General features: G+C 46.3%; 1 protein-coding gene across 1 annotated transcript in view; it reads left to right on the top strand.

Annotated features, from left to right (window-relative positions):
* The window catches only part of BZRAP1 (benzodiazepine receptor (peripheral) associated protein 1), a 48,367-nt gene that overhangs the window by 3,162 nt on the left and 17,422 nt on the right, over positions 1-27,783 (top strand). The window contains exons 4-19 of the mRNA XM_010179465.1: positions 751-873; positions 1,258-1,362; positions 2,306-2,356; positions 8,450-8,633; positions 8,966-9,186; positions 12,159-12,268; positions 13,670-13,779; positions 15,231-16,046; positions 16,581-16,732; positions 18,488-19,078; positions 21,363-21,659; positions 21,917-22,096; positions 25,304-26,419; positions 27,026-27,152; positions 27,308-27,459; positions 27,641-27,783. Coding sequence (XP_010177767.1) covers positions 1,261-1,362; positions 2,306-2,356; positions 8,450-8,633; positions 8,966-9,186; positions 12,159-12,268; positions 13,670-13,779; positions 15,231-16,046; positions 16,581-16,732; positions 18,488-19,078; positions 21,363-21,659; positions 21,917-22,096; positions 25,304-26,419; positions 27,026-27,152; positions 27,308-27,459; positions 27,641-27,783 — 4,352 coding nt within the window. The 5' untranslated portion in view covers positions 751-873; positions 1,258-1,260. The remainder of the gene's footprint in view (positions 1-750; positions 874-1,257; positions 1,363-2,305; positions 2,357-8,449; positions 8,634-8,965; positions 9,187-12,158; positions 12,269-13,669; positions 13,780-15,230; positions 16,047-16,580; positions 16,733-18,487; positions 19,079-21,362; positions 21,660-21,916; positions 22,097-25,303; positions 26,420-27,025; positions 27,153-27,307; positions 27,460-27,640) is intronic.

Here is a 27,783-nt window from a genome sequence, read left to right as displayed (position 1 = left end):
GAGTGGATTTCAGGGGTGGGTGGCTGTATTTTGGAGGTTGTGTTCTAGGAACGTGTTTTTGCATGTGGGAATGGTGGTAGAGTTGGTACTGCACTGAAGGACCTCCATGGGTTTCTGTTCCCAGTTCCTCTGAACAAATGTAGTGTGCAAGAGTTAGAAAGCCACTTGTCTGTCCCTTATGTCGTCATATTGCCACCATGGATGAGGCTTCCCAGATACTTAATGACTGACTGTTCTAAGTGGAAGTGCTTGTTTTTGCTTGCTGATCTGCACTGCTAATAGTCATCAAGCCATGGTGCCCTCTAGAACCAAAGTATGTTGCTGGAACTTCCTGTAGTAAGTGGAGAAGGTAAAGATGATTTCAGCAGGCTGCTGTGTCTTTCTGTGCTGTTCTCTGTGTTTAATCCTACCAGCTAGGATTAAAAAAGCTTGCAGACCTTTGTGCTTTTTTTCATCTCTCTTCATATGTACCCTGTTCATATCCCAGTCCCCTCCTCCCTGCAAAAGGAGAGCAGAGGTGAGTAGTGGCAGAAGCAGTGTGTGCAGATGAATTGTTTATCACATTGAGGACTGATACAAATGCACATGTGTTTGTTTTGAGGAAAGCCAGAGGGAGAGGAGGTTCATGATTTTGGTATCATTACAGGTAGATAGCAGGTCTGCAAAACAACGCATTGAGATATAGAAAGTCTTCTCTTATGTATGCAAGGAATATGCTACCTGTGCTAATTGAAAATCCTTTATCTTCAGGTTGAATCTGAGAATGCTGACCTGAAATTGCAGGTTGTTTTGGTTACTAAGGAACGGGATTCAGTAATTCAGGCGAATCAAGGACTCCAAACCAAGCTGGAGAATCTAGAGCAGGTGCTGAAGGTCAGTGGCATCCACGTGGCTGGAAGGACTGTCCAGACACTTCGTGCTGCTTTTGGAAGGCACATGTTGTCTCTTTGCTTTTGCTGTCCATTCTTTTGTCTCTGTGCTTCCGTTGGGAATTCTGCTTCTGCCCAAGGTGGGCAGAAGTCCTTTAGAAAGGCTGCTGCAGGGGTGTGTGTGGGAGGGGAAATAGGGCATCCATCACTGGTTTGAGTATTTTTTTATGACTGTGTTGCTCTGGCTTGTGGTGAGAGTTTCTTGCTTTGTCCTCTGTTTAATGATGACATGAAATACAGACCATGTTTTGACTTCATGGCCTTTGATAGGACTCAGGACAGTATTTCAGTACTGTCACCCTTCAGCTGTCTGTGAATTGTTCTGCAGCACATGAGAAATGTGGCTGAGCGGAGGCAGCAGCTGGAAGTCGAGCACAAGGAAGCGCTGCTAGTCCTGCAGGAGAAGCAAGAGGAAGTCAGACGATTGCAGCAGGTATGCAGCACATGAGAGAATGGATATTTTACTCTTTGAATCCCTGAAAAATGATGAGATTCCTACACCTTTTTACCTTGAAAGTGAGGTGTATGGAGGAGGTATATGTGAGTTTACAGAATAAAGGAAACCAGGACAGAGTGTCTGCGTGTATGAGAGCTCTGGCACCTCAGCAAAGTGAGGGGCTTTTCTTATGAATGGCAGGTCTGGTCTCTCGCTGCTGTTTATCCAAGGACCAAAGATACTTTCAGTCTGTGCAGTGTTTTAAATCTATAATGGTCTATCAAAGTGTTGATGGGGTCGCAAACACGATGAGAAAAACTTATCTACACAGTAGCAGATGAGCAGGCATTTCTTTATTCACAGCGCTGGGGAACACAGAGGATAGCTCCTCTAATTGTGCTCCAAAGTCCATGTGTTTTCACAGCTCATTTATACATCTTTAACAAAGCGATTTCACAAGATTACACAAATATGCATAAAATGTCTGCTTTTTAATTTGCCCTTTCCCACGATTGGTTCCCCACTACCACAGTATCCCATACAAGGTACTGATCTGCTGTAAAGCCCACCTCCACCTAATTTCTTGGCATGCAGAAGCGAGAAAAGTTATTACCTAACCCTTGCCTTATCACATCTATCCTACGTTTGGTATGCACCTGGGAGACCACGGTACCAGGGTCCAGCCTCTCCTCTTGGACCCAGAGTACCATCAGCATTTTTTACCACCACAAAAGCTCCTCTTTCCTCTAGCACTCCCTGGTACGTACCTTCTCTAAGCACTCATGCACGTGTGTTTCTAACTATACAGTTTAAGTGAATACCTACTTTAACCACTTTAATCAATAAAAATGTTTTCTCGACTACAACAAGTGGTGATGACAGTAGAAGTGAACTGAGGTTGGGTGCTTTCTTATTTATTCCATTTCTTCTTTCTTCTTAGGCACAGGCAGAGGCCAAAAGAGAACATGAAGGAGCAGTACAGCTTCTAGAGGTAAGAGAACAAAAGCAAGATGGATTAGCAGCTGCGGATTTGGTATCTTTTGTTATTAATATCAGCTTTTTGGATGCTCTGGGTTTTGTTGGTTTATGAGAAAAATGCTTTTATGTGTTGATTGGATGCAACATGTTGCTGCTGTGAACAAGAACTGGTTAAGCTGGCAGAGTAGGCTCTGGAGTCAAAGTTTTTGGGGATTAAATCCTGACCTGCTGAGCCCTGAGACAGTTTCCTTCATTCAGATTGTGCCCAACAACTCTCTCAGGGATGCATTAAGTAACCAGCCCCATATCTGCCTGCTCCATTTTCCAGGATCATCTGCAGGGAGGAAGCGTACTTGTGTCCTTGTAACTTGAAATTTCTTTTGTGTATATGTGCTCTATGCTTTTTATTAGGGAAAAAAAATGAGCAATGTTACCTTTGCCTGAGCATAGCAAGTGTTGAAGTGTGAGGGAGGTCCCGTTTGCCAGGCTGGGACTGGCTGTGCAAGTGCTGTGACATCCACACAGAACACACCAGTTCGCTGTGGTGCTGGAGAGCTTTATGATGCTGCCTGGCAGATGTGACGAGCGCTGCATTATTTCAGTATTTATCAGGATGTCTTTGGAGAAAACCTTGGCTGTGGATTCCTGGAGGTGCAAAGACCTGGAAATTGATGTGGTGGTTAAGTGTCTGCCAGAGAGTTGGGTTAGGTGTGATGGCAAACAGGGCAGCTTCCGCTCCCTCAGTCCACTGAGGTTTTCTGAGTACTAAAACATCTGAGACTGAGCAGAATGGCTCACTGTCCAACACCTGGACAGGGAGATCTCGTGCTATTGAGGCCGTGTGGTGACATACAGTCAGAATGGCAGGCTGAATTGCCTGTGCCCACTGCTGTGCAGCAGCTCTGTGGCTGTTGAAGGTGAGTGTCCTTGATGAAGGAGATCATTTCATGGCTGCAAATAGCATCTCCTTTGAAGGGGGCCTGACCTATATCGAGCTGGAGAGCCCAAGACTGCTGGGCTCCTACTGAATGGGACTGAAATTGCTGCAGGCTGGGCAGATATTGTGAGGCAGTGCCATTAGGTATTGTCCCATTGCCATGTCCTTTCTGGGACGTCTCCTTTTGGCTGCAGAGGCAGGATCAAAGCTGATACAGATGCTGCTCATATGTCAGTTGGTAGTCAGCTGGCTGCTTAGCATCCTTTAAGGGAAGGGAGGTTTGATGCTCGTCAAATGTTTTCTGAACCAGTTCATTAAAGATTGGAGAAGCTACTGATGTTTAAACTAGGCATCTACCTGTGCAAAGAAAGAAAGGGACAGTCATTTTGTTGTGTGTTTGAGAGGCTGCTTGTGTTCTTCTGCAAGGGCCTTGTAAGTTAAATATTCTTGCTTTCATGTTACTGATACAGAGGTGCTTTATAAGTCAGTGACACCAGGTAGACAAAAGAAATAGGAGTTGTCATTAAAAGCTTGTTTAATGTGGAGCAACAGTCATATAAATGTCTTAACTATAATCATAGTCATTCCAGAATGTCAATGTATGGCAAAATTAAAGGGGTTGGGGTGCCTACGCTGCATGTTGTCATTTTCACATGTGTTTGGATTGCTTTCGATGTAACTTTAATGAAGAATGCGTGTGGTTGGTTTCCCCATTGGAAGAGTTCAGTCACAGTTGTTGTACGTGGAGTCTCAACCAGACAAAGCTTTTGGCAGCCTGCTCTAGCTGACCCTGCTTTGAGCTGAGGTGGCTGGACTGGGTGATCTCCAGAGCTGCCTTCCGCCCTCAGCTGCCATCAGTTGTGTGATGAGGCAGTGATGGGGTGAGTGGAGGAATGGGATGGTTTCAGTGTGCAGAGCTGCTATGGAAGCACTATCTCAGCTTAGGAAGGAAACCGTGAGGCTTATGGTCGTAGGAATGGAGGAGTTCAGTAGTGGTGCCAAAGTACATGAGACGAGGTTCTCAATCGACAGCCTGATTTCAGGAATCCAGCGTAGGTTTTTGTGTGGCAATAATAGCAAACAGAGTTACTTCTCTGGTCTTCCCTGACTTAGGAGCAGGGTGTGAGACTGAGCAGGTTGTCAGCTGCTTGAAATCACGTCAAAGCCAGCTTGAGCTTTGCCTTGATTCCCAGCACTCCTTGATCTCAGACCTGGGGAAAGGTCTGGACACCAAGTGTCTGTTGTGTTGATTTTATGGCTGGTTGGAATGTGCTGGGAAAAGAGGGCTTGACATTTAGCACTGACAGTCAAAGAATATTGTGGTTTGGCTCAAAGCGTATTGTGATTTGGAGGCCCTGAGAAAGCGCATGGTTATCTTCTTGCATTTCATGTGTGGGATTTGGCTTTCGTTTAGCAAGCATGGGAATGTGGTGGGAATCTCACTGTGGATAAAGGCAGACACTGTGAGTTGGTGGGAAAACAATTTCCTTCAAACGGAGGATTGTGTTATCTTTGGCAGATTGTTGATTTTTTGACTCGTGTAACTGTTGATGTGGTTTTACATCTCTTTTTTACTTTTCTTTTTGCTGCCAGAGTACTTTGGATTGCATGCAGGTACTTCTATAATCCTGTCAAATGGGACATTTTTCTCCTCTGTCCTGACTTTGACAGTTGCTTGATATTCTTGTTTTCACTGCACTCTGGAAAAGATTGCAAGAGTGTCACCTCCAAGAACTAAATGTGGTTAAAGGAGCTATCCCATGAGTTTGATGGACCAGCTGCTTTTTGTTTAAATGCTTTGCTTTCTCCATGAATTAGAATTAGAAGCTTTATTTTTTTGGCATTTCCAGGTTTTTAGATCTAGCCAGCTATGTACCTTCTCCATGTGTCACATACATGTGGAGGTCTTTTGGGATCTACTTGCAGTGCAGGAGTGAAGTGCTTCCTTCAGAACTCAAAAGCAGTGGTGATATCACTGCAAGTGAAAGTGCTGTGAAAAAACCACAAATCCTGCTGGCTTTGTAATTGGTTGCAAGATGCAAAACAGAGATTGTGAACAATGGTTTTCACTGAAGAGGTGGAAACTAATGAAGTTGTAGTCTGGGAGCTGTGCTAGCTGGCCTGTTCACAAACGATTTGGAAAGAAGGCTGCTATGGAAGTGATGGGGTTTGTAGCTGATGGAGAACTGCTTTCAAAAGGTATCTTCAGATCTGGCCACAAAATGCTGTGAGAAGATCTCATGAGTAACAGGAAGATTAAATGACAGATAACAGCGGCTGTGCAAAGGCCTGCACGTGGAGGAGAAGGAGCTGTGACTAAACAGCTCTGAATTGCCTGTTGAGACAGGAAACGCAGTGTTTGAGGTAGGGTGTTTTTTAAAAATATCAGCCTAGTTCACAAGTCTGGTCAAAAAGGCAAGCACAGCGTTGGGAACTTTTAGGAAAGGAATCAGAAACAGCCCAAGGACATCATTGGGGTATGCCCACGTCTTGTAGAGGTAGCACCTGCATCTATGTGGAATTATGGACGTTCCTTTAACCCTTCGACGTTAGCCCTGCCCTGAGCAGGAGTTTGGACCGCAGACCTGTAGGGTTCCCTTCTAGCAAAATCGTGATTCTCTCAAAAACATCTTGCAGAAGATACAGAGAAAGGTAACAAAGAACGTCTGGATGGGGAGCATCATCTGTAGAAGTGTAATAGAGCAGACAAGAAGGAAAGCATCTGAGAGGACAGGGCTGAGCTGGTGGTGGTTGCGTCTAGCTTGGTGTGAAAGATCAGAGTAAATTCTTGAATTGGTGGTTGAACTGACCCCACCAAGCTCTGCTCACTGCTCTTGCAGCCTCTTCTAGTAATCACTGCTCTTTCTCACTCTTCTGGGTTGGGCATAGATACAAAAACATCCTCTCTCTTGTGTATCTGGGGCTTGATTCCTGCTGGTTCCCTGAAGCTCCTGGCCTTGTCTTTAGGCTCCTCTTCCTTATCCCCTGCTTCATGGCACTGCCCTGGAAGCTTGCTGCTTGCCCAGCTGGGTGTGAACCTCTGCAAACAGCCTGCTAGAGGCACGCACAGCGAGTGATGTGACAGTAACACTTACAGGATGCTTGTACGTTGTTTTGAATAACACAAGATCTAAAAGACACCTGAGTAATTGGCTATCTCAGAGTTAAACTGTGGATTATCCAGGCTATTAGCTTGGCCACCAGTATAAATGGATTAAACTGTGATTAATAAATTTACAGAACAAAGGTACTGTTCTGATGCTATTAAACACAATATCCAGATGCATCTGCTGCCTCACAACTCCAGATAAGACGGGAAAACCCTCCCAGATCCTGCAGTTGTTCTGTCCCTGTCCCGCGTTGTAGGCAATGTCCCAGGGGAAGAGCAGGGACAGATGTTGGTCTGCAGGAAGTCCTACTTTGATCCAGTGCAACTCTCCTTACTGTTTGTGGTTTCTTTTCTCTATTGAGATGCAACGCATAGGGGAGAAGCGTTTATGTGAAAGATCTTATCTGTAAGTAAATTCACACCCTTAGGACTGCAGAGGAATTCTGTACAACAGTGACTTGATGAACAGGGAGCTGACTCTGAGCAAGCGGAGAATGCAGATGTTTCTGGAAGTTGCAGTTGGCATCTTATACTCTCTTTCAGTTCAGACACAGTTACGTCTTGCCAGACTTCAGAGACTTCACCAGGCTTCCCTTAAAGACTCAGAGCTCCGAGCAAGTTGCAAGGGAAACAAGTGATAAACTGACGTGATTAAAACAGATATGCCACAGTGAAATGAAAATGCATGCACACTCGAGGTTGGTAGGGAGTGGGCTGGAAAGATTTTGTGGTACTCTGAGACCACAAAGAAAGCTTTTTTCAGGTCAGATGCGTTATTTTTAGAGCTGCCTAGAAACCAGACTTTCTGTCTCACGGAAAATGATTATTTTTTGAGTTAGAAGGAGAAAAAGGCACTTGAAAAACATTTTGTAGAATGGAAAATTTTGAAGAGCACAATGCCATCATCTGTTTTGATCCATCTTTCTTATGCAAAATGATGAGCTGAGTGACTACAAAGCCTGGTGTGATCTCAGCTCAAAGAGGAAAAAGGGGAACAAATGTCATCTCTTGCAAGGCAGAGCCTGCACCTCGGACAGATGCGCTCATGCCAAATTAACTGCATTAACTCAGTTGAAGCACTGCTGATTAGGTAATACATTCCCATCCATAACAAATGGTTTTTGTTTATTTACTACCTGAAGTGCATGAGCAGGGTCTACACAGGATGTCTGTCTAGGAAGCCGCAGTAAGCTGTTGTGCAGTGGAAGAGTGAGAAGAGGGAAAGGAGCAGTTGCATTCTGGGAACTGCTCTGCCTACAACCAGGGAATATGTGGGGATGTGTAAGGACAGCCAAGACTCAGCAATATTTTGGAAGGGGAAGATCTAGAGAGGGTAGAAAGAGAATGCTGGAAGTATTAGTATTAGTATGTAGTATTTCCCCAAGATAGGGTAGAAAGAGAATGCTGGAAGTATTAGTATGTAGTATTTCCCCAAGATGTAGCTTTCTTATACTCGTCATGCATTTTCCTGGAGCAAGTCACCTCTGTAGGACCTGGTGGCAAAGTGTGTGGGCTGTCTGCATCAAAGAAACATTCTGCAACACAGGCCAGGGTGCTGATGCCCTCTGCCTTTCCCAGTGCCTGGAGGGACAATCAGGAGTCCTGCTCAGAGTGGTGAGCAGGACAGGGTAAGGTTTTGGGAGCTTGCTGGTGCCTCTGGGTTGATGGACAAGATAGAGTATTGGGAGAGAGCTCCTTCTAGAGACGTTATATTAATGCTGCGATAAACACGCAAAGCCTTTTCAGTCTTACTCTTTTCAAGGCTTATTTATCTTTGACCATTATCTCATTCTGCCTTGTGCAGGGCTTGGATGGGATGTGGAAGTTCACACCCAACATTTCAGGAATAATTCCTAATTGAGCTTGCAGTCGGTCTCCTAAAAGATGAGTGTCAGGTTTTCAAAGACGGTGTGGAGCTGCCAGTTCCCATTGGCCGTTCCTGGGCAGGGCACACCTTTAGGTTCTTGGAGTCTGAGACCCACTGAGAAGATGCAGCAAAAGCAGACACCATTTGGAGCCTCGCTGGTGGTTTGTGCCTCATCTTGTGTCTCTCCTGTCAGGCCCGGGTGAAAGATCTAGAAGACCAGTGTCGCAGTCAAACAGAGCAGTTCAGCCTCCTGTCTCAGGAACTCAAACAATTCCGACTTCAAACAGGAAAAATCGACCTTCTCACCTCGACGCTGGTGACTTCTGAGCTTCCTCATGCTCTGTGCAGCTCCACCCCACAGCCCCACTGGGAGAAGGGTAATTGCTGGAGACTCCTGCGAGTGTTTTGGCAAAGGAGTTATTTGTGCAGATTTAAAGATGTAAATGAAATAATGCAAGTTCTTAGTTAACTTTTGAGATCTGTGCATCTTTCTTTTGTAAATACCTTTGGCTCATTTTGTATTCCGAAAGAGAACGTGGCATTTCTGTGGCCAAAGAGAGCCCAGGGAGTCCAGTCAGATGCACTGTGAAACAAATCACATTTGTAGAGACTTGAGCTGCTCTAAAGGATGTTTGCTCACTGTGGTGCTCACTGCTGAGCTGGTGTTCTGCCTGTAGCTAAAAGTAATGGATGGATTATTTTATTGCAGAATCAACTGTTCCTGGATTGCTCGCTCACCAGAGCACAAAGAAGGCTCACAATGAAGAGACTGATGAGTTGGAGTTGTCACAGCAGGCACCTGATGCCACCGTTGGCTCCCTGGTTGCTGCTACCAGTTCTCAGAAGCAGGCCAAGAAAGTGGAATCTCAGTCAAACTCTTCAAAATCAGAATCCATGCAGAACAGTCCAAAATCCTGCCCAACTCCAGAGGTCAGTATGGGAGTCTCCTCTCCAGCCTGTGCTTTCTAGTCACAAGGGAATCAGTGCGTTGCTGAGAGCACCAGTAGTGTTGTGTTCATTCCCTCCTGGCTACCTGAAGGAAACAGGGGAAAACCAAGAGAAAAGCTGTAGTTCAAAATAGAAAAGGCCTCAGATGCCCATCTGAACATATTGATGTGCTCCAGGAAGGAAACAGCTGGTGAGACAGAGTGCTGGGAGCTTGGAGGAGGGGAGCGGAGAGGTCGATTGGTGGGAAGTGTGGGAAAGCTCTTGCTAAGCTTCCTTGTGACATCTCAGCTACTATTAAAACACACAAAGGCTACAAACGGTTATTTTTAACATGCTGAGGAACTGGTTTTGCACTGGTTTTGCCTTGAACTGTGGATGAGAGGCTCAAACTTCTTTGCTGTTACTTTTAGGTATTAAAATTGTAATTGGTGAGAGAAACCATGAAAAGATGCTGAGTTTGTGCTAGCAGAGGGTGAAAGTGAATAGGCTTGGCTTGTTTGTGTTGCCTTGATGTGACAGTTCAGGGTAATGTAGTGCTATGAGTGTGATGGCACAGGAGGCAGCTTTTGCTGCTTTGGTCCACTGATGTTTCCTGAGTGCTGAAACCTTCAAGGCCGCTTGGAGTGTGCCACTGTACATGTGAAGGACACTGAAGTCTTGAGCTGCCCAGGCCAGGGCGCTAGCGAAGGCCTGCTGCTGTGGTAGGCAGTGCCCACCGCTGTGTAAGAGCTCTGAGAAGCTGTTCTGTTCAGAGTCAAAGTGAAGGGTACACCTGGGGAGGAACAGGTCCGTGACTACTATTGATTCTGAGGTGGGAAAATTTACTATTTTTTAGTTAAAAAGAAAACTTGGAAGGCACCATGCCTCCATGGAGAGATGCAGCCAGTAGTGTCCACAGAGATCAGTGTGGGGTCCTTGGAAAAGAGCCCGTGTGTCAAGCATTTGGCTTCAGCAGCACGTGGTTCTGGGAATGCCCCAGAGTGTTAGCCAGACGTGATGGTTTAACCTGGCAAGCAGCTGAACACCGTGCAGTACGCTCACTCAACTCAGACCTTCCTGCCACTCCCCGGTTGGGGTGGGGAAGAGAATTGGGAGAGTGTAAGTGAAAGAACTCATCAGTTGAGATAAAGACTGTTTAATAATTAAAATAAACCAAACTGAAATAACAGTAATACTAGTGAACTGCAATGAGACCAGGAACAAGGATAATAAAGCAGTTAAACTCAGCTCACAAAGAGCAGTCGCTGGCCGTACACCAACAGAAACATGACAAGGGAGGGGTAAGCCTCAGGAACTGAGACAAGCTGCCATCACGAAGGGGAAGGGAAGGGATCAAAGCATCAAAGGGGTCATCTTCTGCCAACTCTCCAATTTACAGTGAGTGTGACATTTATGGGATAGAATATATCTTTACTGGTCAGCTTGGATCATACCCGAATCATCTGTCCTGGGGCACCTGTCCCAGAGAGTCCTGGGCTTTTGCTTCCTCCCCCTCATCCTCTTGTGCAGAGAGAAGGAGAAAAAACCTAAAAGAAACTATAACCACATGTGCAGGTGAAACCTTGAAAAACATAAATATGTGCTGGCAAGAGCAAAACCAGTAACCTCATCAGCTGTCATAAGGAAAACAACTCCATCCCAGCCAAAGCGAATACCAACTTGTGTTACTAAAGTGAACGCTGCAGTTTTCTCAGAAATTCAGCTCTGCTGAAACATTACAAGGGAATTCCACAATTCAGTCCCAGCAAAAACTAGGACACCAGAAAGCTACTTCATTTGGGTCTGCCTTTGGGTGTTACAGGGTGCAGGTGTTTGTTCCCCTAGGACATGATGCACGATTGCATTATAAGCAGTGCACTACCTTGGAAAGGTGCTGTGAACTCTTTCAAAGTTTAACTTTGGCAGTTTATGTACTTTGTATTCAGGTGCCTGTGATGGGTCTTCATCAATAATACATTTGCCTTGAGGTCTGCTTTGAAAAGGCAGCTTGGCTCATTGGCACCATTTCAAACACAAGGGAAGTGCATTTTTCAAGGTACCATTGCATTACATAGCTCATTGCCACTGGATGTAAGATTCCAGCATGTCAGTGGGATCAGAAAGACTCAGACGAATTTCTGAAAGGTGCTTCAGCCAGTAGTCACCAAATGGATTCAGAGTGCAGCCTCCATCCTAGGAAGTTCATAAGTAGCTGGTTGCTAGAAAGTGAGAGGCTGTACCAGGAAGAGGAGAGTTTCATGCTTGCCCTGTCTCCTGTATGCTTTCCTTCAGCAGCTGTTTCTGGCTGTTAGCAGAGCCAGCTGTTTGGACTCGATAAAGCTTTGGTTGGAATTGGTTGGGCCTTCTGTTGTTCTGACAGTACAGAAACATTATATTGAAGTATTTCCAGGTGCTGGAGGGGAGCTGCCTGAAGAAAAGTGCTTCGGGACTTGGAAATCTAATAGAGCTGGAAGGTCTCCATTGTTCAGGTTACCATTTGTGTTGCGCACAGGGACAGCTACCATTTAGAGGCAGAAAGAAATGAATGTATTGAATTACAGATGTGTAGGGTGGAAGGGGCTTCCGGAGTCTCTAGGCCAGTCTCCTGCTCAGGTGGGACTGTCACCAACACTAGATCACTGTGGCCATGGCTTTGCCTTGCTGAGGCTCTGAGCTTTTCAATAGTGGAGATCCCCCACCTCAGTAGGAACCTGTTGCATGGTTGCATCACCCACCTGGGCAGGAGCTTTTGCTAATATCTGACTGGAACCCCTGAAGCTGTGACTTGGAGCTGTTGCCTCTTATTATTACTTCTTCACCTTAAAGTCATTCTTACATATGGTTCTTAGCCCAGTGGCCAGACTGGCACCATACAGGAGCTTAGAGGACTTGTTCACTGATATTTGAATAGGTGTTTGAGTGTTCCCTCACTCTGATTTGGGCCGTAGCATATCCTTCATCTGTAATGTTTTTAGGTGGACACTGCGAGTGAAATGGAAGAACTGGATGTTGACAGCATCTCTCTAATGCCAGAGCCAGGAAGCCAAGGCCCTGCCAAGCTCCAGGTGTTCTTAGCTCGATACAGGTACTGGGTCATTTATCATGGTCTGTGAGGTTGGACAGGCTATCTCACAGTTGCCCACTTTGCACTCTTGTGTAGGATTCGCCACCATTAGGAGTGAATATTAGGTTAGACCATATATGTTATTCCTCAGTGGGATTTTATGAGACCTGTTACTTCCTGCACAAGCAAATCCAGTGTGCTTATATTAACAAAAACATAGTAAGCTCATTTGTTCTTCAGTGAACAGCACTGTGTGTTTTTTTTTAATATGATTTTAGATGGAAAATTGAGTTTGAATTGAAGCATTTAAAGGAATGTTTGATTTCTCCAGAACAGTCCAAGAAATTTTCTCCAAGAAAATCTGATTCCAACAATTAACAGCATTTCAGCCCAGAAATCCTGAATTTAAGCTTGTGACCAAAATAATTCTGGTTGTAGTTTTAAAAGAAAATCTACAGAATAAACCCAGGTTTTTCTGATAACTGCTGCAATCCACTGAGCTGTTACGGTCAAACCCAAATAGCTATTTTCAGTTCAAAAAGTATTGCCATACCCTTCAGCTTTTCGACTGTGGACTGGGTGAAAGACAACTGGGGAGATTCTGTGCTTGTAAGAAGCAGATCAAATGTGATCTGTGTCTTCATGTCAGAGTCTTGGGCCCATGGAGAGGATAATGTTCCTTTCGCATGTTGAAATCTCTTTTAAAGACTAAAGAGCAGGAATTGACAGCAGGTGCTGTCAAAGATAAAGGTTTTTCATGATTAGTTACAGCACTGAGGGCTGTATGACTTGGGTCCCAAGGGTTGGATAATGATGAGGAAAAAGGCTAGGAGCTTTTCCTTCACTCATGTAACTTCCTTCTTGCACAGATTGGTTCATTCTTAGGGTTTTAAACATGAGAATTTTGAGATTCTGTGTGGTGCTTTTCCATGACAGTTGAATGGCTGATAAAAAGTTTGAGACAGTTTTGATACTTTAGGGTTTGGTTTTTTGATTCGTTTTGTGGATTTGTTTTCTTCCCAAACTATTGAGTACGTAAGATACAAAGAGATGTCTACATAAAATAGTTAAGAGTGCAGACTTTCCTACTTGGTACACTCAGAAGCACAGCATGCACTTAGGTAATTCAAGTATTTTTATAAACACGTTCTTGAGCCACTCTAACTGTTCTTCCAGACATCACAAAACATTTGTTCTGCTGCTCAGAAAATTATTCCTGGCTGCTATTTGAACGTGGAGCAGTGTGCTATTAGTTATATATAAAACCATAAACTGGAGTCTTTACCTTTGTCTGTGGAATTTGCTGCTTGCAAAAAGTGGGTCCAGACACAGTGGTTTGTAAGCTGGTCTAACCTCCCAGCTTGAATGTGTTGCTGTAAAGGTTCCTATAGAAAGTAAGACTTCGTATTGTAAATATTTCAGCTACAATCCTTTTGATGGACCTAATGAAAACCCAGAGGCAGAGCTTCCGCTGACTGCTGGAGAATATATTTACATCTATGGAGACATGGATGAAGATGGCTTCTTCGAAGGTGTGTTGTAGAAGAATGAAATGTGACTGAACTGCTGTGGAGAGTTGATCTCTCTAAAAAAACAAGAGAGGAATTTAGTGAATCTTGACACCTCAAGATAAAGGTTTTCTGCCCAAAGTTAGTTTGTTAGAGGGAAGAGCAGATTCTGTTGGAAAAGAGTTTATGTCAAATTAAGTCTAAAACATTAAATCCTGGTCTAGTGATTTCAGTGGGAATTTTGCCATTGCTTTTAACAGAGCTCCAGGTTTCCTCCCCATATGATTCTTCCCCAGCCATGGAGAGGAGCGCGTTCAGCCCTGGGCACCTGCAGATGGTCTGTTTCCCTCTTTCCAGTGACTGCATAGTGAGCCAGAGACCATCGGCACTGATGGTCTCCATTAACTCTTGCCCTTTTAGCAGAGCAGGTCAGAAGCTAAGCAGTCCAGACTACAGTTGTTGCCCTATTTGGTGGTGTACAGTGTGTTTCTCTTTTGGCACTGCTGAAAACATGATCCTGGTTGACTAACAGGCAGATGGAATTGAAACCAAGAATTCTGGTCTGTGAATTTGTAATGAAGTTTCTTTGTGGAACTGGGGATGCAGGGTCCTAATTTACTGAGATGCTTTGCAAGAGCTGAGGCAAATGCATGCCATGTTGCACTGCTTGCTCTTTGACTGTCCTGGCTCTTTCTATTTCCAAGCTTCTCATGTATTTGTTTGTTTGTTTGTTTGTTATTTAAAGAATAAGAAGGTTATTCTTTACTAACCTCTTCTGCTTTCCCTGCTTTCAATTGATTTGCTGTAGGTAGAGTTTGAAAGGGGAAAGTAAGCGCAATCCCTACGCACTGCTCGTTTGACTGTGATTTGATGGTTCTTGTGCATACCAAGAGTGCTGTGGTATCAGTTGTCCCCATGGGTCCTTTTGGGACGTCTTTAATGCAGAATCTAGCATAACAGAAGAGGGAACTAAAAAAGAAGACCAGAGCTGAATACAGATCTGGAAAAATGGACCTTCTTGAGAAAATACTACAACCCCCAAATCTGTATGGCTGGAGAAGATGTAAATTCATCAATCTGCATAGTTTGGGAAGACTAGAGAAAGACACTTAAGTTAGTGATAGAGCTGTGGTGAGGAATGGTAGGATAATGAAGAAGGAAAAACCCTTAAGCTGATGACAAAAAACATCTTTCTAGTTAGTTGCCTCTGGGATGTGTGGAGCAGTGAGTCTTCTCACTGTGACTGTTAGGTTCTACCCAGGGCCCCATGGAAATGCAGGAAGCTTGGCTAGGAATAACCTCCCAGAGGTTTTTTTGTTGGCTTTTTGTTGTTTGGTTTGGGGTTTTTTTCCATTTTTCCTGTCTGCACTGCAGTTATGACCTAGTGTAGGTGTTGTCACATTGTCTTCACAGATGGGTTGGAAGGCTGAAGGTTGGAAGGTGCAGTGGTAACAGGTTTCCTGTCTTTTATTTAGGGGAGCTGATGGATGGCCGGCGAGGGCTGGTCCCCTCCAATTTTGTTGAGCGAGTTTCAGATGATGACCTCATGACGTTTCTGCCTTCGGAGCTGAATGATCTCACCCATAGTTCATACCAGGAGAAAAGTTTTGTCAGTGCAAGCACCAGCAGTGGAGATAAGAGTGATTTCTCCATTGAAGTGAGTAGCATCAGTCCATTGGCCAGTAGAGCAGAAGGAGACCAGGAAGAACCTGTTAGTCATACAGCAGTGCCTTACCCGAGAAAATTGACTTTGATCAAGCAGCTTGCCAGAAGCGTAGTTGTAGGCTGGGAACCACCACTTTTGCCAGCTGGCTGCCCAGACATACAAAGCTACAACATCTATGTGGATGAAGAGCTACATGAAAATGTGAAGAGTGGCTTTCAGACCAAAGCAGTGATTGAAAAGCTGGATTTAAAGACAAAGGCTTACCGTGTATCTGTGCAGGCTGTGACAGAACAAGGCAGTTCTGATAAACTGCGATGCACTTTCTTTGTGGGGCAAGATTTTAGCGTGGCACCAACTATGCTGAAAGTCAGAAACGTTACTGCCACATCAGCAGAGATCACGTGGCTTCCCTGCAACAGCAACTACAACCACGCGGTGTATCTCAATGGGGAGGAATGTGACGTTACAAAACCTGGGGTCTACTGGTACACCTTCCGCAACCTGCAGCCCAGCACTCATTTTGTTGCCAAGCTGGAGGCCCGGTCCTTGAAAACACCTTGGGAAGAGGTCCCAGAGGGGCAGGAGCAGAACTCAGCTGAGATTCACTTCACTACCCCACTAGCAGGTATCAGAGCAGTTGTGCCCATTGCCACTGTGCATGGAGTGCTTGGAGCAGTGCGCTCTGTCATTACTTTATTATCAAGCCTTGGGGTGAAGGGAAGCAAGCTTTATTAGGTCCTAAAGCCTGAGATGCTATCCTGTTTTGTCTTAATGTTTTTCTTCCTTTATTTTAAAATTTTGTTACCTCTTTTGTTTTCATTTGCTCTGGGAAGACATCGCCTTTGCTGATTTGAACAGCATGTCTCTCGGGGCACGGAAGATCTGGTTTGCCATGACCTTGCTCTAAGAGTTGCTGCACCTTGGCCTCAGCTACTTTTGCAAAGTTCTGTTTTCTGTGCATTAAAGCTTTCACAGAACAAGAGCTTCTTATTTCCTCTGGTTCTGAATATCATTTCCCAGGACTGGCCTGGCTGCTCTAGTGCGGTTCCACAGTGACGAGTCTGGTGCGAGATTTTTCTCGTTAATTCAAACCAGGGTTTAGTCTGGATTTATGCTGTAGTGAGATAAGCAAGAGGAAAATCTGTTTGGTCTCTCGCAGGCACACCTGATGCTCCTCTGGATGTCCAGGTAGAAGCTGGTCCCTCGCCCGGTATCCTCGTTATCAGCTGGTTACCCGTCACCATCGATGCCGAAGGATCATCCAACGGAGTTCGAGTCACCGGTTACGCTGTGTATGCGGATGGACAGAAGGTGCCGTGCTGCGCTGGGCAAGGCTGGCGGTGGTGCAGGAGGGTGGCTGGGGGCTGATGCAGGGGTAGTGGCAGTTGCAGAGCCTCAGGATCTGGAAAGCAGGTGGTGACTGTACGGTTTGTGGATCTGTGAGAGGTAAAGAGAAAGGAAGACAAGGCCATGCTCTGAAAAGGGAGAAAACAAATTATTTTTATGTTGTGGGGTTTTTTTGGGGGGTTTTTTTTGGTTTTGTTTTTTACCTGAAGAGGACTTTTGTAATTAATAAAACATTAGTACAGTGCACAGGAGCCAACTTGGCTGTGGGTTGGTAACGTACAGCTGATCCAGGCTCATGGGATCCTGAACAGGAGGAGACACAGTAACAGGAGAGTGCAGCCGCGATGGGTGAACAGTGTTTCATGCTGGCATCAGTAGGGACATTCTTTGTTCCTCGTTAAAAGTGCTTAATTTATCAATTTGCTTCTAAGCTCTTCATGCACAGTAGCAATTCCTTGCTATTGGCTATCTTGCCTGTATATTTTTGAATGCTAATATTGCAGTGTCTTCCTTCTGCCATGCTTCTGGTGTGTCCACCTGAAACACAGGTGGAGAAGAGGTGTAACGACGCTGCCTTACCTCAGGAAAGCTACTGAATAAGCTGATTTCTGTCAGTGCTGTTATAGCCAAAAGCTGTGGTTTGGCTAAAATGAAGAGCAATAAAAAATGTCACTTTTCAAAAACAAATCTTGAACAAGGGAATGGATAGTGCCATAATATGGAAAAGGTAGAAAATATGGGAAAAAAATACCTGATAAAATAGGGAGAAATATGGAAAAGACTTCAAAAAGCTTGATCCAGTAAGCTCACTATGTGGAGGCAATGATAGTCCTTGGTCTGGAAAGGAATGATATCAGAGAAGGGACAGTGCTTGGACTGTTTGTTTTGACTGATGCACATGGAAACAAGATGTCTGTCCAGAGTTTTGATGCGTTCCTGATGTAACTAAGCTAGAGAAGTTTCTGTGGCAGGACCCATCACTAGCAAAAGAGGATGATTGGTGTCAGCCTCCTCTGTCTCCCCCTTGGCATTCCCTTGATCCTTGGGGAAGCGATGGGCTCAGTGAGCAAGGAGGCACAGAAAGAAGTGCACAAAGAAGCCTTGCCACCACCTGGGACGTGTCTCTGGACTATGAGCAGTGAGTTGTAGTTCTCCAGCCCTTTTTTAAATTAGGAATAGACAAAGGAAGAGGTATACAAACCCCTCTGTGTCCAATATGAATATTGATAAAGAACCTCCTACATACTAAAAGTGGCCTTTGGTCTTCTGCATGCATGATGTTGTGCCATTGGCCATGGGAGAGGCCAGCCACAGTTGTTAAATAAAGGAGCAGAGTGCAAAACAGAGTAATGCCCTGTTGGATGATAGCTCTTTTTCCTCTATGGAGGTCAAAAAAGGAGTCTGGGAAGGTAGGCAAAAGGGAGGCCCCAAAGGGGATGGCCTTTTAAAGCAAAGAGAGCAAGGAGAGTTAATGCCTGTAGTAGCAGGGAATATAGTCATATTTTATAGAATATCCAGTTTCTCAAATGGTTGTGGTAACAATTTCTCTTTACTGTTCATTCTTCCCTGATACTGTGCAAAAGTGTGTGACTTCTGCACGCCTGCTTTCAAGAGCTTTGGGGTCTGTTGTTAACTTTGGGTTGAGGAATTGTTCTCAGAAGGGCTGAGCTGTGCACAATAAATAGTTGCTCCCTGGTTTGTTTTTTTTTCTGCTTGCAGGCAATAGAAGTTACTTCTCCAACAGCTGGGAGTGTTCTGGTGGACTTGTCCCAGCTTCATATGTTCCAGGTGTGCCGGGAGGTTTCTGTGAGAACGATGTCTCTTTATGGGGAGTCAGGGGATTCAGTTCCGGCCCAGATCTCCTCAGTCTTGCTGCGAGCCTCTCACCACTCTTCACCTTCAGATTCTGCTGTTTGTACCACTTTTACCTCTAGACTGCCCCGTGAACACAGGGGCTCTCTGCCTGCATGCAGCCCACCCTCGCACCAGGCGGCTGCACTCCTGCATCGACAGAAAACTCCCACTGATAGCTCAGATGCCAAATTGACTGATCTCTCCTCCAGCCACGACAACTCAGCGCGATCTCTGCCAGAGAAAGCCTTTTCACCACCGCACCTCTCCTCTCCCAGTGCTTCCTTGGTGCAGGTTTTAGGCACTTCCCCACAGGGGTTGGACGCTGTACGAGACAAGAAATGCCTGACTGTGCTTCCTCAGCAAGCTGGCAGCACAGTGCTCCCCAGTGAGGGCACAGAGCCTGTCCCTCCAACAGAAGCAGAACTGAAGGGCCTGGGCGAAGGGGCAGGGGTGCAGGTAAGTGCTTACATCTCCTGCCCAATATTATGTGTGCTGGGAAGGAGAATGGTTTGTTTTTGGAAATGCAATGAAATGCCACTGAGCATCTTTGTGATTTACACACTGTTGCATTTGGGCCATCATCCACTGGTTGGCAAAGCAGCAGGGAGTATCAGAATCACAGAATCACAGAACGTTAGGGATTGGAAGGGGCCTCAAAAGCTCATCCAGTCCAATCCCCCTGCCGGAGCAGGAACACCCAGAGGAGATTACACAGGAAGGCCCAGATGGGTTCCTGCCCAGATGCAGGACTCTGCACTTTCCCTTGTTATATTTCATTCAATTCTTCCCTGCCCAACTCTCCAGCCTGTCCAGATCTCGCTGGATGGCAGCACAGCCCTCTGGCGTGTCAGCCACTCCTCCCAGCTTGGTGTCGTCAGGAAACTTGGTGATAGTACACTCAATTCCCTCATCCAAGTCATTGATGAATATATTGAAGAACACTGGCCCCAAATCAGCTGCAGTTGTATACCTGGAAGTGCAGACGAAGCTCGCCACTTGATCGCGTGTGTGCAGGCAGATCAGGAATGGAGTCGGGAAAGCAGGAATTTGTCAGAGATTGAGGGTGAAAAGGAAGTTGCCACTGATATTGATGTCAGTGTTAGTCTGGCGTTGCTGCTCTCTCTGAGTTGAAGGAATAATCTCCAGTCCAGTGGGGTTACACAAGGTGAAGTAGACACCCTGGCACAATGGGGCATGTTAGTGGACAGCAAGGTAGCCACAGCAAAGTTTTCCAGTAAGGTTGCAGAAGAACTAGCAAGATGTCACAGATTTGAATCCTGTAGGATGGGTGGGTGCCTCCAGGGCTTTTTTAGGACAGTGTTGAGGATGTCTGAGCACCCCATAAGAAAACAGGTGAATGGTCTATGAAAGGTGCTCACTCTGTGGCAGCTGGGAAGTGAGTCCTGTTGATGTGTGATACATCAGGAAAAAGGATCTTTTGCTCATTCTGACCTTTGACATCCGGGACTCAGGTCAGTGCTTCAAACTGTGTCAAATTCAGCATGACCTTATTAATCACAGCAGTGTGAGCCTGCAGAGGCTCAAGGTTAGACAAAAGCAGGAGAGATGTCTGACATTTGCAGGAGCATCAGTAACTGCGTGGGTCCGAGACCAAGAACTGGGTAAACACGCAGAAGAATTGAGATGTTGAGTCCAAAATTTCAATCATAATTCTTCAACCCCTGCTCATTTGCTTCTCACAGGACCTCGGGTCAATTGTGATTCATTTTGCCCACATTTAGTTGTCTAGTGTAGAGGCTACGCATCGGGTGGGTCGCTTTGCCTCCTTTGTAGTCAGTGGAGTGAAATGAGCGCTTCCAGATGCAAATCATCCTTCTTGCTGGAGATGTGTGTCTTCACTTGGCTGTCAACAAAGAGAAACAGGGCAGAAGCTGTCAGATTAAACGTGAGATCTAGACCTGTCTGGCTTTTGCCTAAGCCCAGGGGACATTTAGAAAATAGGCACTGCAGTGTCTGAATCTCTGTAGGGAACTGATCTTGTAAAATTTTCAAAGTGTGCCTAGTAGGTGAGGACAAGGTTGTGCTTCATTGCAAAATACAGTGGAGACTGCCTTGTTTTAGAGCAAGGATTAGAGGAGGTGGTGGTTGCTGAAGGCACACCTCCCTTATCCTCCTCATGCCTGGTGGTCTCCTCCATCACCCAGAGGTTTTCTTAAGGACCAGACTGAACTGACTGAAAAGCAGACCGAAACTTCGAATTTCTGTAATCCAGCTGGGTGACCTACCCATGAGTCTGTGCAGCTGTACTTTCTTTGTATATTCTCCTTCATTCATTCCCCTTTTCTTCACAGTCCTGGGGTAGTGTCCTCAGCTCCAGCTCAGGCTAACCTGCAGGTTGGTGTGTAGGACACTCCTCTGGCACATGAGAGTGGGAACTGGCTTTGTTGTATGGCTGGGTCTCTTGTTGCAGCTCTAAAACTGGATACTGTTGATTTGCTTCTGTGACTTCTGTGAGCCACATGTGGTGGCCAGAGCCACAGCAGTGGAAAGACCATCTATCTACTTGCAGCTGACGGCAGGGAGAGGTTTTTTCTAGAGCTAGTCAGCCTTCCCAGCTGCAAATTGCCTGCCAAAATCTTCATATGCCAACGGTGCAGAATGTCTGGTATTTCTCTCAGAGAGTTTTGAGGGGGAAGGGTCCCATTTTGGTTCGCAAGTATTGAATGACATCTCTCCCAGTTTCACTGTTTGTGATGACCTGTTCTGGTTTATTTCCCAGATGGAACAATCTGTAACCAAAGCGCCAGAGCTGGAAAGCCCATCCAAGAGCTGTCTGAAGATACGCATGGAGACCTGCCATGCATGCTCTGTGGAAGAGTCACCAAAAGGTCCCAATGCTGAAGAAGAGGCAAAGGAGAAGCACTTGAGCCCAGAGCCTCTGCCCTGCCCCAGCCAGGCTGAGGGGACAGAGGGCACCTCCCGAGATGTCAGCACAGGTGGGAGCAGCTGCCAGGAGTTCCTGAGGCTGTCTCCTGGCAAGGAGGTGGTGAAAGAAATGTCCAGAGTGAAGAGAGAGGTTTGTTTTATGTTGGTTGAATGTCTCTGCCCATGGAGGGATGTGGATTGTATTTGACACCCCTAGGTTTTACAGTCCTATGCAGTGCTGTTCTTCTGCAGGCTATAAAATGTGTCTGTGTGTGTACACATGTGCCAGCTGCTGCACTGGGTGCTGCCCAGTCTACTTCCTCCCACACTTTATGTGTGCTAGAGAGACGTAAAATGCTACTTTATCGCTGAAATAGTGCCTGAGAAGTGTGTTTTGCTTTTCAATAGCAAGAAGAAAAACTGTCTGAAATGGGAAGACGACAGCTGACCCTTTTTGCTGAGCACAACCGTAGTTCTGACCTCTCGGATATTTTGGAGGAGGAGGAGGAAGATGAACTATCTTCAGAAGCTCTGGAAGAGAAAAAATGGGACCAGAGAGAACTGTGTTACCGGGACAGCGGGGAAAAGGTAACTTGTAGCAGGGTAACACTTGCGGGGAGCCCCAGTGCTGCCATCCCATGCCATCAGCTCACAGGAGGAGGTGCTGGCCCCAGCCCAGCACTCTGAACAGTGCTTGGCTAAGTTCCTGCCCACTCTGCTTTTACTCCCAGTATTGTCTCAAGCTAGTAAAAATGCAAGGTCTTTGTGAGAGGGAAGGGTGTTTATGTGTAATGAATGTACCCAAGGTTTAATTAGTTGGAAAAACACACAATGTAATGCAAAGTTGAGAAGCCAGAGTTAAAAATCAATCCTGTTGATTAAGTTCTCAACATAAACAGTGAGCACGTAGGAACCTGTAAAGTCCACCCATCTGTAGATCCTGTACCAACCCACCTTCCCTCCTAAGGCGAAACAGGCATATGCAATATTTTGGCCTCAGTCCTATGAGCACTCTTGAATGTGGATAACTTAGTGCAGATTATTTTATTTAGACCTTGGTGCTGCCTTGCAGGGATGGAAGTAGGAGTGGAGCTATGACTTTGCAGTTCCAGTGTTGCAAGTGAGGAAATCCTGAATTGAACTCCAAGAGAGATGTTGATTCATGTTACAAGTTCAAACCGTTAAAGCAAGTTAGTGCATTATCATGCATCTGTGACGGGTTAAAACTGCACGACGGGGAAGTGGTGGGATGTAGTGTTACAAGTTACGGCAGTTGAAATGAACATGCATAGAGGAAAGTATTATGGTTGGATGACTGAGAAATTTGAAAGGAAATGTGCTATTTGTTTAGGACCCTAATTTCTTGTATGTGACCAAAGAGCAGCTGCAGTTTGTTGATGCTGACCTGTGTGGCTGCCAGCCTGTAGCACAGGTGGGTGGATCTGGAGGGCATTAAATGGTCAGCAGCAGGCAGTTTGATGGACCTGGAGCAAATTTGCTGCTGCTCCTTTTCCCCTTCTGAAGGGGGTTCTGCTTTCCAGGTGGGGAGGTTGGACATGAGGAGCCCCCAGGAGAGTCTGGTGGCCGGAGATACAAGGGCTGGCTGGGGAGGACTTGCTGTAAGGGCTTCTGCTTGTTGGGGTTGCACTGGATAAAAAATGGAAGAGAAACAGTTTCTCTGGAAGGAGAAAAGAAAATAAGAACAGTCAGAAATGCTGTTTTTGTCTCTTTTTTCTGGATGGTTTATTGGCCTGAATGTGGGGACTTTTGTTGTTGTTGGGTTTTTTTTCTGAAAAAGAAATGGCAAAACCCCAGGCACATCCTATTGAGTTGAGCAAACTGGTGTTTCTTGACCTGATAAAGTGAATGTTTTCTGTTCTGGCACTGACAAGTGACGAGTTCTGGAAGTGATGATGAGATGCTGAATGCAGAGAGGGCATCAGGGGCAGGAAGCTTTAGGGCACAGAGCTCCCAAGACTGCTTTGTAGAGTGAAGGAAGATGGTGACTGAAGCAGACCAGGTCTCTATGGCTGTTTTCTCAGATTCTCGTGTTTAGTAACATTTTGTGTGATCTCAGGACTCCTCAGCCAACTCTTTCAGGGTCTGGCAGGCAAAAGAATGGAGGGATGCCGTTTTTAAAATGTTTAACCTCAAATAAGTTGTTTAATTTCTGAAATGATTTATTATATTTAAATTCAAAAGCAAAAGCCACAAGTTTGTAAACTGCCAAAGTAAGTCTTACTGGACTTACTTTATGGTTGCATTTATAATTCTGCATTTTACTTACAGGTAGGAGCCTGGAGCTCATGTGTTGGAAGGAGATTTTGAGGAAGCTGAGCTTGTCTGGTCTGGCAGAGGAGGAGGCTAAAGGCAGATCTGGTCGCTGTCTGCAGCTGTTTGAAAGATGGTTAAAAGGATGAGAGAGCCTCTGGTGTCTTGTTCATGGCAGATGATATAAAAAGAGGCAGCAGTCATGAGTTGCTGTTTGGGAGGCTCACGCTGGAGATGAGTACAAACTTCTTTCCCAGGAGGGTGGTGCAGCCTTGAGACAAGTCCTCAGAGAGGTGCAGGATCTCCGTTCTTTGGTGTTTTCAGGCCTCAGCTAAGCAAAGACACTGGTTTACTGTTGGCAGCAGTCCTACTGCAACTAGGAGACTGAACTAGAGAACTCTGGAGGCCCCTTCAACCAACTCTGAATACAATTCAAGACCAATCTTTGCTTGGAAAAAGTTACGGAGGTTGGAGTAATCAATAGGCAGCTTACAACTGCCTCTTTGTTCCCCACTGTGGTTCTGTTTTTAATTACCTCTGAACAGGTGTGCTTATGCCTCTGACTTGAAACATAAATAGGTACAGATGCTTTGTAAACTACTCGTAAATGTTTTTTGAACATGTCATGCTATAAATTGTCGGGGAAATTGAACAAGAGGCCTCCAGAGTATCTTCCAACTTAAATTACACTAAGCATCTGGGATTTTACCTTTTTATTTCAGTATAAATGTAGTAAGAGACAAAACATAACTTCTGCAGTTCGTCCAAGACAAATTTTAAAATCCAGCAGTGTTTTTTCAGACGTTTTATGTAGTCTGGTAGGCTCTTACCCAGCTGTAAGTGAAACACAAGTCTGTGTGACCCCTTTGAGGTAAAAGGGTTTCATGTGTATTGTGGCAGCTCTGTTCACATGGGTTTGCAGAGACAGTGAAGTGCTGTAGAGTTGGACCTTGGCAGATGAGGGGAAGGGCCTCGGGAAGGTCCTGCCGTGGAGCACCATCTCCAAGGCAGGTCTTGCTGCACAGGGTCACCACCTCCTGTTGCCATGCGAGGACAGGTAAGGGAGGACTGCGGGTCCTTGTGTAAGCACTGGCTGAGACTCATTCCTGCGGAGAGAGGAACCTGATCAGCTCTGCCGTGTGGTGAACAGCCGTGGAGGAACTGTGCTGCTCCTTCCCTCTCATCCCAGACCGGGGATGCTGAAGCTGTGGGGAATCAGGCGGGCAGGATGGACAGTGCTGCAGACAGTTGTGTGTGTAGAGGCAGGGGCTGGGAGGGAGCTCTTCCATGCATTGGCCTTTCTTGCTTTCCGCTGCATTGCTACTTCATCTGATTGTCTTTTGCCAGAAGACCCATTGCTCTCTTTGCTTCTTGCCTTTGCTTCGCTGCAGACCACAGTCGCCGCTCCATACTGCTGTGCTGGGAGGGAATCAGCTGTAACTTTGACTCTCTTTTTAATGTTTATTTCCTCTCTTTTTTCCTTTGCTTGTCCTGGCTGTGGCTTTTCTCGGGGGCTGGGTACAGATGGATCTTTGTGATACTGACAGCGATGAGGAGATACTGGAGAGGATCCTAGAGCTCCCACTTCAGAAGAACCACAGCAAGAAATTGTTTAGCATCCCTGAAGTGACTGAGGATGAGGATGAAGATGAGGATGAGAAGTGTGTTACGGAAGAAAAAGCAGACCCTCAAGACTCCTTGGAAACGCCCACCTGCCGTTCAGGAAGGACTGAGAAGCCGCTCAAGGAGCCATTTCTGAAGACAGATGGGAATAATACCTCCCTGGATCTGTCTGCTCAGACTGCACGGGAGGAGCATGGTGTTAAGGAGAGCAGAGGGGATGCTGACCATGCGAATCCTGCCATTGTGCAGCTGGCCTGGAGTCAGAAAAAGGGAAACTGGGGCTACCAGGAGAATGATCCAAAGTCTGGGACTGGGCCAAGTCCAGCTTGGAGCAAGAAAAAGGGAAATAATTATCGAGAGAAGATCCGGAGTCGGCCTGAGATGGGTAGGAAGAGACAGAATGATTTAACAGAGCACTGCAGTCGTGTGCTGGGCAACTGCAGCCAGATGGGAAGTGGGTTATACAGAGCTCCTAGTCTCAGGGAAGAGCTGAACATCGTGAGCAGTGCTGGTGGTAAGGAGGGGTTTGATATGTACAGTCGTGCCAGACAAGGCAGCTTACGAAGAAACCACAGGAAAGCAGCAGTTTCAGGGTTTGCAGACCCTGCTGTGATGGCAACACATTGCTCCAGCCCCAGGAGCCTGGAGATAGACATTGAGTATGACTCCGAAGATGATCAGGATTCGACCTGTGCATCCCCCCCTGAGAGCAGACCATGGCCAGAAAGGTCCCAGCGCTGCCAGGAGGAGTGGAGCGATTGCTCCAGTCAATCTGAGGTTGCCCACACGGATGGCAGACGGGACCTGACCAGACTGGAGATGGTGGAAGAGCAGGGTATGGAGTGGGCTGGGTCTCCGAGCCGGTGCCTGCAAGTCTATTGCCGGGAGAAGGAAGCACTGAGATGTGAGAGCAGTTCTGAGGAGCAGGGCTGGGAGCTGGACTGTAAGTCACCTGGCTGGAGAAGGAGGCTCGAACATCCTTCGAAGGGAATACGTAGCACCTCCTTGCACAAAAGGGTTGGGTGACTTTTCCTATTCTGGCTTTGAAGCAGCTTGCAGTGGTGTTAGCTTCCCTCTGCTTCCCTGGCCTGCCTGTATCTTGCTTTGTTCAGTGTTGTCCAGAGAAAGGACCTTCCTCTAGGATTGTCTGGAAGAATATCCAAGAGATTCTGTAGTTCTGTGCTGCTCCATGGCTTTTCTTGTATTAGCTGCTTCTGCTTTTCCTGCTAACTGACCGAGTGTCACCGATGCAGTATTCCTTTTCACACTGGGTCTTCCTCCCCATGGCAGGAGGCTGTGGGACCCAAATGAAAATCCCTGGTGAAATAAGCTGATTTGTGAAAGCTTTGTGTAGCTGATGACTGTAATGTCATTACCTCCCCTCGAAACGCCCTTACCTGCATCCTCACGCTCACCAAGGGACTGTCACTGGTGCCTGCCTGGGTGCCTGCCTATTCTTTGCTCTGTTTTCCAACTCCCGTGGTATTTTCAGCTCTAGAGTGTCCCTGAAGAGGAATGTTGCATTTGGATGCACTGTTCTTTGTGGAGTGCGTTTGGGCTGAGCACTGTTCACGCAAGTCAGAAGGCAGAGGCTGCTACTAACTCTGGTGATTCCTGTTACAGGCATCCAGTAATAAAGATGCTAGGGGGCAGGAGCTGCCAGGCACCACCACCTGGCAGGCTCCCAGCAGAAGAGGGAACAAGAGCGTAAGAAGAAGCCAAATGCAGAAACCTTTGCTCTCTAGTCCAGGTGAGTGGGCAAAGGGGAGAGAAATGGGCAGCAGGAGGGAGAGAGGCTGTTGGAAATGGCAGGGGAGAGGCGAGCAGGCAGTGTTTGAGCCCTGCGGGGCTATAGCAGGGGAATGATGCTGATGTCGTCTCTGCTGTGTCCCCATCTGCACGCAGGTCCTCCAAGGAGCACGGCTTCAGAAACCTCTGTTAAAGATGATGGCATTAGAATATTTGTGGCTCTCTTTGACTACGATCCCATTTCTATGTCTCCTAACCCCGATGCAGCAGAAGAGGAGCTCCCGTTTAAGGAGGGGCAGATCCTGAAAGTAAGAGCACACCTTAGTGAGTGTCTCCTACCCTGCATGGATCCATCTGATGTTCCAGGGACAGCATAAACCTTGGGAGGCAGAGGCTCCGTCATCTTGGGAGTTTCCTTAGCTTCCCTCTCTCTTTTCTCTGTATGTCCCCATAGCATAAACGGTCTCTGGTCTGTCTTTTCCCTCGCAGGTATATGGAGAGAAGGATGCTGATGGCTTTTACAGGGGCGAATGTACAGGAAGGGAGGGGTACATCCCCTGTAACATGGTGTCTGAAGTCCAGGTAGAGAATAACGAAATGAAGAAGCAGCTCCTGAAGCAAGGATTCCTTCC

The sequence above is a fragment of the Mesitornis unicolor genome, unplaced genomic scaffold (genome assembly GCF_000695765.1).
Source record: "Mesitornis unicolor isolate BGI_N332 unplaced genomic scaffold, ASM69576v1 scaffold6222, whole genome shotgun sequence".
In the NCBI taxonomy this organism is placed as follows: Eukaryota; Metazoa; Chordata; class Aves; order Mesitornithiformes; family Mesitornithidae; genus Mesitornis; species Mesitornis unicolor.
This window is presented reverse-complemented; position numbering and strand designations above follow the sequence as displayed.